Source organism: Ixodes scapularis, unplaced genomic scaffold, assembly GCF_016920785.2.
Source record: "Ixodes scapularis isolate PalLabHiFi unplaced genomic scaffold, ASM1692078v2 PGA_scaffold13__105_contigs__length_92229423, whole genome shotgun sequence".
NCBI classification, from domain to species: domain Eukaryota; kingdom Metazoa; phylum Arthropoda; class Arachnida; order Ixodida; family Ixodidae; genus Ixodes; species Ixodes scapularis.
Window position 1 is genome coordinate 555,938 of NW_024609839.1, and position 12,900 is coordinate 568,837.

Here is a 12,900-nt window from a genome sequence, read left to right on the forward strand (position 1 = left end):
AGCTCGCACAGGAGGCGCGCAGGGTTCAGGCCGACATACTGGCGGAGCGCAGGTACCACCTTCCCCCAGCACCAATCGACACGTTCGAACCCCGATGCGCGTGGCATGGGCCGGTGCCACGTGGGTATCGACGGGGGGAGGCCGCAATGGCGGAGGCCAGCAGGGAGCCGAGCGGGAATCCCTGGGAGCTCACGGATGACGCCTTGGAGCCAGGATCGCGCCGAGGAGGGAGCGCGGCCGTCCACGCGATGGAATTCCGTCCGACCGGCGCACCACGGATCGCCGCAGCCCAGGAGCAGGCTGCCGCCGACCCGCTGCCACAAAGGGGTGAGCGCATCGGACGTCCCACTGGGGAGAATCCTATCCCAGGTTGGCGAGGCCGCTGCTTTCGGTGCCACGAAATCGGGCACTATAGGCGCGACTGCACAAGGGAGATTCCGGGAAACGGAGGAGGCCGCCGATAAAGTTATCGGCGGCGAAACAGACCAACGAGCGGGTCCTCGACACCCCTTCGACCGTGTGCGTGCCGACGGCGTATCGAGTCGGAGCAGCGACAAGCACCGCGGCCCCATTTATTTCCCTGACGGTGGCGGGAAAGGAGTTCGCAGCTCTTCTGGATAGCGGGGCTAGTGCGTCGCTAATTGGGGACGAGGTTCTCAGGCATCTCCAACAGAAGTCCGTTCGGGTGAGGCATGGGGAGACCACTTTCCAGTTGGCTTGTGGGTCGACGACTTCGAGGGGAGCAGTGCGTCTCGTGGTACGTTGGAATCAACGCGCGCAGAGACAGCGGTTCGTCCATTTGGCCGGGCTGACAGTGCCCATCATTCTGGGACGGGATTTCCTGGCCCACACTGGCATCACCATTGACGTGGCAAGTGGCGGGTACCGAGAGGGGGCACATGCACCCCTTTCAAGTTTCCGAGAGCGCTCCATGGGGGCCATGGCGGCAGCGCTGGGAAAAGCGACAGAACAGGAAAGAACCGACCGCGACGACGCCATGCCCATGAGTCACCCAACTCCGAGCTCCACCGAGCACTGCGACGAAATGGGCCACCCGTTGGCCAATGCCGATGGACTGTCCCGACCAGAGCGAGAGAGGTTGGCGGCTTTGCTGCACAACTTTGACGAAATGTTCACCGAACAGCCGGGCTGCATTAAGCAGGTGCAACATCGCATTGAAACTGGGGACGCACGCCCTTGGAAGTCCAATCCGCGTCCTGTGAGCCTGGCGAAGCGAATCGCGATAGATGCCGCAGTCGATGAGCTCCTGAAGTCGGGAATCATCCGCCGGTCATCAGGACCCTGGGGATTCCCGGTGGTTTTGGTGCCCAAGAAGAACGGAACATCGAGACTCTGCGTCGATTATCGGCGCTTGAACGCGGTGACCGTAAAAGATGCGTATCCATTTCCGAGCATCGAAGAAATCATCTCGAATCTAGGGAAGGCGAAGTATTTCACTACCCTCGACGCAAGCAAAGGCTACCTCCAAGTGGAGATGAGCCCGGGCGACGAAAGCAAAACTGCATTCGTGTGTCACCAAGGCTTGTTCGAGTTCACTCGGATGCCGTTCGGATTAACAGGTGCACCGATGACATTTCAGCGGTTGATCGACGGGGTGCTCGGAGATGCCAAGTGGCAGCACGCGCTCGCGTACCTGGACGACATCATTGTGTACTCGGAAACTTTCGAGGACCACCTTCGTCACCTTGAGGACGTGTTGCGCAAACTACGAATCGCCGGCCTCACACTAAACCCGACTAAAGCCCAAATTGGAGCTTCTGAGATCAGCTTGTTGGGTTTCCGGATCGAGAGAGGAAAAGTTTCCCCCGACGCGGACAAGTTGCGGGCGATCTTGGAGTTCCCAGTCCCTACCGATGTCGGGGGAGTGCGCCGTTTTCTGGGCATGATAGGATACTACCGAGCCTACATCCCGAACTGCGCAGCCATGCAGGCACCCCTCACGCAATTGCTGAGGAAAGCGGCTCCCTGGAGCTGGGAGGCGCCGCAGGAGGAGGCGTTCCTCCAGCTGACCGAGGCCTTGGCGCGTACAGCATCCCTCAAACTGCCAGACCTGAATAGGCCCTTCACGATCCAGACGGACGCCAGCGACCAAGGACTCGGCGCGGTGCTCTTGCAGGAGACAGGGGGAGAGATCCGCCCGGTGGCATTTGCCTGCCGGGCGCTGAACCCGGCAGAGAAGAACTACACGGTGAGTGAGCGCGAATGCCTCGCCATCATTTTTGCCCTTAAGAAGTTCGATCATTATGTCGAGGGGACGGAATTCACGATCGAGACGGACCATATGGCCCTCGCGTGGCTCTCCCGAATCAAGGAACCCGCCGGAAGACTGGCGCGCTGGGCCTTGACACTGCAGAAGTACGAGTACCGAATTCGGTACCGGAAGGGCACGGCAAATGTGGTGGCCGACGCGCTCTCCCGCGCACCCGTGGATCCCCCAACGCGCGAAGCAGCAGACTACGGAGGCGGGGCCATCCCCCAGGAGACGGGAAATCCCGCCTCGCGCTCCGCTCCCCACTGTGGCGGCGTCGCGCAGCTGGCTGAGGCGATTACCTCACTGGGACCGGCGTTCAACCGAACGGAACTGTACGAAGCACAGCAGAGCGATTCGTTTTGTCGCGCTATCTTCGACCGGCTCAGGCAAGAGATGGATCCTGACCAGACGGGCGAAAAGACGCTCCGGCACTCCGGAACACCGAGAGGGCCAAGTGCCATCGCCCAGGAGTCAGGCATCGAAGCAGGTGAGCTGGAATCTTATCTGATCGATGGGGACGGCGTCCTGCTGCGCTACTTCCCGGAAGAGAGCGATTCAAGTGAGTCGTTCAAGACCGTGATTCCCCGCGATCTCAGAGTGGCAGCGCTGCGTCACTACCACGATGCGGACGGTCACGGCAGTGCACCGAAGTCGTGGCATAAGCTGCGCCGTTTCGCTACCTGGCCGGGCATGAAGGGGCAGCTGTGCCGTTATGTCCGTAGCTGCGCAGTGTGCCAAGAGCGCAAGCCTAGGGGCGGCAGACCACCCGGCCTGCTCTAGCCCATCGTGAGTACGCGGCCATGGGAGATCGCGGCCTGCGACTTGATGGGACCCCTGCCGCGGTCAAGCGGAGGCTATCAACATGTGTTGGTAGTCACTTGCCACTTCACCGGATTCGTCGAGATGTTTCCAATGCGGAAGGTGACAGCCAAGGGAGTCCTGAGCAGGCTGTCCGAGGTCTGGTGTCGCTACGGGTTCCCCAAGAGACTGGTGAGTGACAACGCCTCGATATTTTGCTCGAAAGTTTTCGCGGCAACCTGCCAGGCCCTCGGGATTAAGCATTGTAAGACTTCGTGTTACCATCCCCAAGCAAATGTGACCGAGCGGCGGAACCGCGACATCAAGCCGCCGCTCGGGGCGTATGCTCGAAAGCAGCGGGACTGGGATCTGCATTTGGATTCGATTTCGTTTGCATTGCGGTCCAACCTCAACCGCAGCACTGGGTTCACGCCTGCGCTTTTGAACTTCGGCAGAGAACTCTCTACGCCGACCGATGCGGTTCTTCGCCCGCGACAGAGCGCGGCCAGAGCGGTGCCCTCGCACGAGGATTTCGCGACGCGCACAAGAGAGCGACTGTCGCGGGCGCTCGACGCCGCCCGCGGAAACAGGGCTCGCGCGCGGGCGGAGCAGAAGAACACCTATGACAAAGCGCATCGCGATGCGCAGTTCGAGGTGGGCGAGACCGTTCTGCGGCGAAGTCACGTGCAGAGCGATGCGAGTAAGTTCTTCTCGGCGGCGTTGGCCCCCAAGTGGGTTGGCCCCTTTGTCATCGATTCCAAGAAGTCTCGACTGACATACACGCTGAGGAACCAGAATTCTGATCTCGTCCGCGGGACAGTTCACATCGGCGAACTGAAACCCTTTTTCCCCAGGGAAGGGGATGAGCCGGTCAAGCGGCCGCAAAGGGGCATTCGCGGGCGCCAACGATCTCAGGAGTTCCTGGGACCACCGCGGCACAGCTACAACACGCGTAGCCGGAGGCAACCCGATGGGATCGGAACCTCGTAGAGTGCGTGGCCCGGGAAAGGGAAGAAGAGGGGGGAGCGATCCGAAATCGGCGTTCCCGGAATTTTTTTTTTATTGTTTTTCTTTGTGGGTGGGGGGAGGGTGCCTCGGAACCCTCAGTGTTTGTTTTTCTTGTTTTTGCTTTGAACGTTTGTTTTTTGTCTGTTTTTTTTTTGTTTTTTCTGTGCGGCGTTGCTGTTGGTGTTGGGGTACTGCTCCCTCGCTGGGCGCACGCCTTGGACTTTTCCCATCTTGTGCGTCATCGCCCCTGCGGCTGCTGCTTCGAGACGCAACTTGGTGTGCACCGAATGGTCCTCTCTGGGAGAGGATGAAAGGAGGAGTCGCCGTTTGGACAAACACCAGCCTGGGCTGAATTCCTCGTCTTCGGGCAGCGTACTCCCCGGTCGGAACCACAGCTCGGGGAGCCTCGTTGGACGTCCGCGACGCCACACAGGACGCCGGGGTGCAGTTCTCAGTGACATTGGACTTCCAGCCCCACATCGCTCTGGGAGGGCTGTCGCAGCTGGGTCACAACCACAGTCCCTCTCCAGTGCACCACTTCCTGGGGAGGCCAGTCTCATGGTGGCCAGGCACACTGCTCAAGGACCCCGTTGCCCCGGAGGTTGCCGCCAAGCCGAAGTCGACAAAGTCTACTGTGAGGTGTGCGGTGGCCGCGCACCCCAGGTCTCGGGCGAACTGATGGACCTCAGTGAGGACGACCCATGGGACCAGCGGTGTGTGTGTGCGTGTGGGGGGTCTCCAGGCCAAACCAAGCGACGGTGTTTTCAGCAGCCTAGCCGTACGTCTGAATTCCGGCGTACTTCGATTTTTAGGAGAGGGGAGTATGGCGCGCCGTGAATTCACGAGGGCGCCCATCAAACCATTCGGCCAATCTTGGCCGCGACACGATCACATGGTCGTGTTGCCGCGGGGTTGATCGGGATCTCGAATTCGGCTCCCGACGCGCCGCTTTCTCTCCTAGCCACTGGAGGGCGCTGCAGGCGCCCCCGTGGCAGGCGAGGAGAAACCTCCTCGCCCATCGATAGATATATACTCGGTGGGGCAGGGGGCGAGAGGCCTCTAAGAACTCCGGACGAGACCGAGACGCAGGCAGGCAAGTGGGTGGCGACCGGATCTAGGATATCGCGGGACGCGAGGCCTAGGACTTCTTTGTGTCTAGCGTTGGGCTTAACGTGCGGTTGTAAATATTTGTGTGATGTAGTTTGTATTTGTAGTTTATATTGAGTGTTTTGTAGCGTTGTGTGTTATTGTACCAATAAACTGGGAGCGGAATCCCGCTCCCGTGAAAGAACCAGGCTGGACTCGGGTTGTTGACGGACCACGTGGGAAACGGCGAATCGGCGGCGGTACGCGATTTCCTACAACATGGACACAATAATGAGTGACAAGTGAAGCGAGCTGATTAAGGTCAAGAAAAAGAAGACGGGCAGAAAAGAAGACAGAGAAGTTAACCTGGGGTAGTAAAAACATACTAAAACAACATCGAACTTTAGTATGTGCCGTTTCGTTCCGTTACAAAATAAGATAAGGAAAAAAAAAAAACTGCTTTCGAGTTTTAGATATCCCTTTCAAATATCTAATGTTCGGCATTTGCGACCAAGGAAATGGGCATTTCATTTAAAATGCTCACCATCCGACAAACCGAAACCGCTTCTTTAAAGTCGCAATTGTTTTTATGTAAAGGAAGGGTAATGTAGCTTGTACCGTACAATACATTGAAGCATCATGTTGCTAACGATCGTGCCGCAGCGTAATTGATGCCGCGGTATGACCGCTGGCAGGTCGTAGCTGTATCAGAAATCCCATGTGCACTCCACCAAAGCGGCACCGAAGATTCATATTTTCGCGCGTGCAGCCGCGCATGCGCGCACCTTCCGTATAAGGCGCCGGACGCGACACCTGTCGCGATCAATGCCACGCGCTTCAGGCGAGCCCCTTGGGTCCCAACACTACCCAAGTATTCTAGTACACTGTAACTGAGCTTCGGCTTTCGATAGTGTGCAGCAGAGGATTATCGAGCCAAGAGCTAGGATGCAACCAACATTCGTACAACAGCGGTGAAAGGCAGAGAAGGCCAGCCTCATCACCACTGCCACCGGGTATCCGCGGCCTGCACGCGCAACGGGCACGCGCGGCGAGCCCGTTGCGCTCGGGTTCCGGGGATTCCGGTTATTAGTGGCCGTTTCTGGTGGTTCAACACACCATTTCAACTTTAGTAGATGTATTTTATGTGCCAAAATGCACCAAAGTGCTCGCAAGTTTCTTTTTTGTACGGAATATCAAACTTTCAAACTTTGAATTGCTCCGTGAAATTTCGTTCAAGTGGAACGGCACAAGAAACTCTGTACGCTGTAGTGAGAATTTTTATGCACCGACTCTTAAGACCTTTGACGGAGAACCAAAAAATATTCGTAGAACCGGAAATTTTGTTGATGCGGCGCTCGTTGAAGCGGGTTTCGACTGTAGTACCATCATGGAGTCACATCATTTGACGTGAGGAAAGGCAACAATACGTAACCAAGCGGTACAGACCGAGCATGCTAACAACATGAGAACCATGTGCGAGCACATTTCTATAAAGCAGTGTTATGCTTCAAAAAATATGCACGCGAAAAAAAATTAAAAAGAACTGCTTGTACTAGTAAATTTTCAGTATAGTGTGCTTCGAAATGCAACTAAAACTGTTGAAGCTGCGCTGCCTTGGGAATGTCGGTAAAATTCGTGTAAGACCTGGATTGGATTTTCATGGCCAAATACCACTGGATTCGCACTGTTGCCAGATGAAGACTTCCAAAAATTGATTTGTCCGCAGATATTGCCGCAGTTTTGCAGGCATTGCCGCAGTTTGGCACAATTTTTCCCTTTGGGTGCAGCAAGGTGCAGGGAAGCATGACTTTCATAATAAAATTACTTTGGTGTTTTAACTAAAATACAATGTTGAGCGAACCAAACCATCCCATTCTCCTCGTCAATTTTCATGGTATACTGCGTCTACCTTTTGAACAGCCTAGGTAAAGAACTTGCCAAGAATAATGAAAACTATTAGAATACTGATTGAAGTTCACCTCAATTTTAAACAAGTGCAAGGATTCCTATGCAGCTTGTCAACTGCACTGGCCACATGTTTTAAACATCCAGTACACTTCGGCACGTCTACGCCGCTACACTCGTGCAGATGTTCCCTGCCTTGCAGAATGCAAGCAGATGATGCAGGAGATCGTTCGATGGAGCCCTGACGTTTGCTCACCATCATAGGTCAACCTTCTTTGGTGACAATTATGGGTAGATCATCAAGTTTGAAAGAAAAGTGCCAGGAAAACCTAGAGTCAAATAAACGCAGCAGTTGCCCACGCAGAAAGTATAAACTCGTCAAAATGGACAAGACTTGCAAGATCTGCAACTGTTTCGATAAGCTCCGTATGCTAAACTTTGTATATGACGCTGCATCAGACTGTGTAAAATAATTTTCTGCATAACCACGATCTGTAATAAACCCATCTCGTAATGCTCTCAGTTCATTAGCACGTACGGTAACAAAACGTTTGTCCATATCCCGTTTCTACCACTAATATTTGCAGCCTCATGCATAAAAGAGAGGAACTGTGCAGTGTTTTAGAAGATAGTAATTCTGATATTGTTGTGCTGACTGAGACATGGTTGAGGCCAAATGTTCGCAATGACAAACTATTTCCCGATCACCTCCACCTCTGTATCTGCCAAAAGGACAGGCCACTTCAACGCAGTGGTGGTGTTCTTATCAAAGTCAAAAGGCATATCACTTTGTTCTGCATTCAGTTACAATGCAGTTTGGAAATTACTTGCGTCTGTCTTTGTTTGGCTATAATTAAAACTGTACTTGTTGTCTGCCACAGGCCCCCGAATAGTGACTCTGCATTCACAAGTGAATTTCATAAAGTCCTATTGGAGATAACGTTTTGCAAAAGCGAACCTCTTGTTATTCAAAGATTTCAACTTTCCCAATATAAGCCGGTCAAGTCTAACAGCCGATGCATCCCGTTATTCTCGTGATTTTCCGGAACTATGTTTGCTTTTTAACCCAACTCGGGTTGTTACGAGCCCAACCCGTGGGGATAACATCCATGACCTTGTACTCGCGTCTTCTCCTGATCTGGTTCAATTCGTTACCTACAGCAATGGATTCAGTGACCAGAAACTTTTGCACATCTTGCTGTCCCTTTCCATTTTGATCAAGAGGCCTGTCAAAAAGGTGATACGGGACTATAGTAGAGCAATGAACAGAAATCTGACCCCTTTCTTGCAGTTCTATCACATCCACTTTAGTCTAAGGAGTGTGAATGACAACTTGATTTTATATGAAAATAAATTGAATGACATTATTCAGGCGTTTGTAACTACTTTGCGGATCCGAAGTGATGGTTGCCAGCCCTGGTATAACGAAAGGCTCAAGTAACTTGACAATAAGAAAAAACGCCTCTTTCGTAAAGCAAGAATGACTAGCTGTTCAAGTATCTGGGAGAAGTATTATGCTTGCCTTAAGGATTATATCCATCTAATAAAAGCTTGAAAAATATAATATTTTAATCAGGACCTTCCAACTATCCTTCCAACGACCCCAAAAGGTTTTGGAATATAATCCCGTCAATAAACAACAATGATATCATTAAACTAATCGATGAGGGTCGCAACCCAGCTGAGGAAAGAATGTGCTCCTAGGTAATGAATAGCTTTTTCGCATCCATCTCGACGGACGTCCTTTAAATGTGAGCCTGAACTACCCACTGTTCACTACGAGCCCCAATCAACGTTTCATCGGCCAGTATTGCCACACTTATCGATTAGCTTTCATCCTCCTCAGGGTCAGATAACATATCATCGAAGATTCTGAAAAATACTAAGATTGTAACTAGGGATATTTTGCAACTGATATTTAATCAGTCACTATCCGAAGGTAGGTAGGATTGTTCCGGTCCACAAAAATTATCATTGCTCCTTGCCTTCTAACTCCCATTTCACTAACTTCTGTTCCATCTAAACTTCTTGAACATAATGTCGCATTTAAATTGCAATTCTACCACCACCAACGTGGCTTTCGCAAAGGTTACTCTTGCGAGACGCAACTCTTTGAATATACGCACCACCTTCATTGCAGCCTTCAATCTCGCAACGAAACAACGCAAAATTTTTAGACTTTTTCAAGGATTGTGTCCCACATATTCGTTTAATCTCTAAACTTTCCCGCCTTCACCTAGTCCTAATGGAGATACGTAATTTTCTTGACTCACGAACAAAGTACACACTCTTAAATGGGTAGGAATCTGATTTAATAATGTCTAGTCTGGCGTGCCCCAAGGCACAGGCCCCTTTTTTTCTAATATTTATTAATGACCTTCCAAACTCTATTTCTTTTCACATACGTATTTTTGCAGTCGACTGTGTTCTATATCGCGAGATCACTTCACCTAATGACCGCAAACTCCTCCAAAAGGATCTAGATAATGTCTCTCAGTGGTGTAACAACTGGCTGATGCCACTAAAAAAACCTAAATGCAAATTAATCCACTTTTCTCGCAAAAGAGTCCCTTCCTCCTCTCAGTGTGTGCTGGGCGACGAGGAGGTCGATAGGTAGAAATATCTTGGTGTCGTACTAACTTCCGACATGACAATGACATAGATTAATCGCATTAACACCATGTCTTCGGACGCAGCAAAGACCCTTGGTTAGATCCGGCGTTGTCTGAATGCTGCTCCTCCAAAAATGAGGAAACTTGCATACAAAACCTTCATTCGACCTAAACTAGAATATGCTAGCACAATGTGGAATCCGCACCAAAATTACTTGATCACCCAACTTGAAGCAATTCAGAACCGAGCAACCCGCTACAGTTATCAGACTATGGCTATAGAAACAGTGCCTCTGCTATGAAAACGAGCCTAAATTTATGAACTCTGGAGGTACGCCGCAAGGTTGCACGTCTTTGCTTACTCCATAAACTTTACCGCTACCATCCCCCACTGTTCGAAGTTCATTCTTGCGCACTCACGCACGGTCGTCTCGTCGCCTTAATAACTCCTATAATTTTCGACGTATATCGGGTTCCAGTAATACCTTTAACAAATCGTTTCTCCCACTCACGATTGTGGACTGGAACAATGTTCCAGAATCGCTCATTACAATTAATGAACCTGTGGTTTTCAAAAGCTTCATCACGTATTTTTCTACACCAAATTAGGTTTTTCTAGCTACATTGCACAAGTGTGCGTTGTTACGTATTTTTTATGTTGTTGTTTTTCATTTTTGTATAATTTCTTGCGCTGCCCCCTCGTTATGTAATGCCCTCGAAAGAGGACCCTTAACGATTAATAAATAAAATTAAATGAAACCCTCGTCTGCCAAACACTGGCGCTTTGGCTTGTATCGCTCCAAAGTGTAACAGGACAGCCAGCCACGAAACCTGAGCAAAACTTTGCCCGCACTCGGAGTTCCCCACGCCTTGGAGTTCCCGACACTTAGAAATCCACAATCTCAAAGCTCACGCCCCCTAAACTTTCATGTGCGAAGTTCTCCAAAGTTTGCGACGTTCAATGCAAACAAGGATCCCCAAGGTTCAAAGCTCAATGTGCGCCATTGTATAAAGCTTTGCACCTGATGAGGCGCCAAGTTGAAATTGTGCTTTGGCCACTCACTCGAGGGATCCCGGTGCACTGGAAACCCTGGTCAGGTTCCCGTCGGGTCCGAGGTCAAAGCAGGCCCCGTCGGGATGCGACATGGCCATCAGGTCCTCCATCGCCGGCAGGGCATGAGGGGCATCTGTCGACGCTTCCTCCGTCTGAGGCAGCGACGGCAGCGAAGAATTCATGGTGGACGGATGCAGCAGCTCTTGAGGGGTGGCCGTCTTGCGGCGCGCCTGCATTGAGTTGGCATTGTGTTCTCCAATGAGCGAGGAACACCACCAATCTCCCAGCTCGTGCTCTCTTAAGCCGAGCATGAATTGCACAAGACCCGCTTTGCTCGTTGCTGCATCGGTCGCATGCGTCGTGCCCAAGAAATGGCTCCGTGGGAGCCACCAAAAGTGTTGCCATTGCAACAACAACAATCAGTCGAAAAAATCCCATCTTGAAAGTAAACATAGTTGTGTAAAAAGTCCGAATCTCCAAGGGGAGCCCCATGTTTTGAAACCAGCTAGGTTTTTTCTTCAAGGGTGACTGAAAGCGCACGGAGAAGCAGCAGCTCCTAACCTAAAAGTAATTTTTTTTTATTTAAATTGGAATTTGTTTTGATTTATACTTTACTTCGAAGACTATGAGCTGCTCCGCGTGCTTTCAGTCGCCCTTGAAGCAACAGAGCTGGTTAATAAAACGTCTTTTCCGACATTTGGCTGGAGCTACATTTTTCGGGCTCGTGCATCTTGTCCACAGGTGAGGACAAATGCCGCCGCCCATAAACAAACCACTGGAATGCAATCTGGTCGGACTCTTTTTCGCCTTGGAATTGTTCATTGGATGTCTTCCTGCGAATGTCCGACTCATTTAGCGGCCTGAGCCAAATCAACGAGGCTCGTTACACCGCAAAAGTTGGCGTGAATAATGCCACATGCGACCATTAATTCTACATGAACGCCCCAAGAATGGACGCTCAAGCCCGAATTCGTATGGTGAGATTCTGCTTGCTATTTTCAGTCATGGCGTCGCTCAAGCTGCAAAAGCGTAAACTGTAACTGAGATGGTCGACGCAGATACTGAAAATCGAGAGCAGAACCGGACCAAGTCTACTATCAGGCCTAACAGGTCAGCGATGGCCACAGGTAACAATGATCAACCTCTCCTCGTATCCACTGTTTACACCAAGCCTGCTGACCCCAACCAACCTTCAGCCTTTTGAGGCTCGCATTGAATTTTTATCGCAATTACCGGGTCAAGGATTGGTCTACAGGCCGCTGTCGTTTGAGCGAGCAGACGACAAGCAGAAACATCTGAACGAGGAGACTACAGTTCCAAGGATCAGGCAGCCGTTAGAACTTGATGACGCACTGAACGTAGTCCGCAGGTGGTTCGTACAACTTTGTTGTTTTTCAGTGTTCATGGTGAAACGAAAAAAAATACCGTATACACTCGCATAATTAACGCACCCCCCCCCCCCCCCCCCCCCCCCCCCCCCAACGGGTACTCATATTTAGACTTTTTTTCTCTCGGCAATGAATGCACGTCCAATCTTCGGCTCCGCGAGTCTCGAATTGCGTCCAATTTAGCGTGCCACCGAGCTAATTTTCTTTTTCCACCAAACGGTCCGGTCAAGCCAAGCCCAGCCGCTCTCGTAATGGCTTCGAGTGCATAGTCGCGGAAGTGATACCATGAAACCGAGCGGCGCGCACACTGGACAAAGCTTGGGGCGAGGAATTGCCGAGTCCCGGACATTCTTCCCCTATCGGTTGCATTGATGTCAACAAACAAGCAGTCGTCTGTGATTCGCTTTTGGACAGCGAAATTGTGAAAGTGGTTGGGTCTAATTTCACATACTCGGGGTAAATGCGTTTATTTAATCCATAGCAGAACAGCACAGCGAGGTGCACGCTGCGCTGTAGGCCGAGAGTGTCTGGTAGTCTCTCCGTAAACAAAACTTGATCCGTGCGAGCAAGCTTCGGTGGTCGGCGGTTGGACTTCGTACAAGTTCTTGTCTCTGTGAACGAAACTTGATCCGTTCGAGCGAGCTTTAGCGGTTGGCAATTGGACTTTCTACAAGTTTTTATACGAGTTCAACGCCTAGCTGCGGATATACCTGAGTGTGCCCGCTGGATACTAGCAATATCGTTCGCCTAAGAACGGTCGTGTTGCTTTTCGTGCTG

The 12,900-nt window shown here is 51.4% G+C and overlaps 1 protein-coding gene across 3 annotated transcripts in view; it reads right to left on the minus strand.

The window, feature by feature from the left end:
* LOC120841666 (kinesin-like protein KIF21A) overlaps nucleotides 1–12,900 on the minus strand; it is a 72,859-nt gene that overhangs the window by 6,837 nt on the left and 53,122 nt on the right. For all 3 annotated transcript variants that reach the window (XM_040212603.2, XM_042289776.1, XM_040501733.2), the window contains one exon: nucleotides 10,745–10,965. In XM_040212603.2, the coding sequence (XP_040068537.1) occupies nucleotides 10,745–10,965 (221 nt within the window). The remainder of the gene's footprint in view (nucleotides 1–10,744; nucleotides 10,966–12,900) is intronic.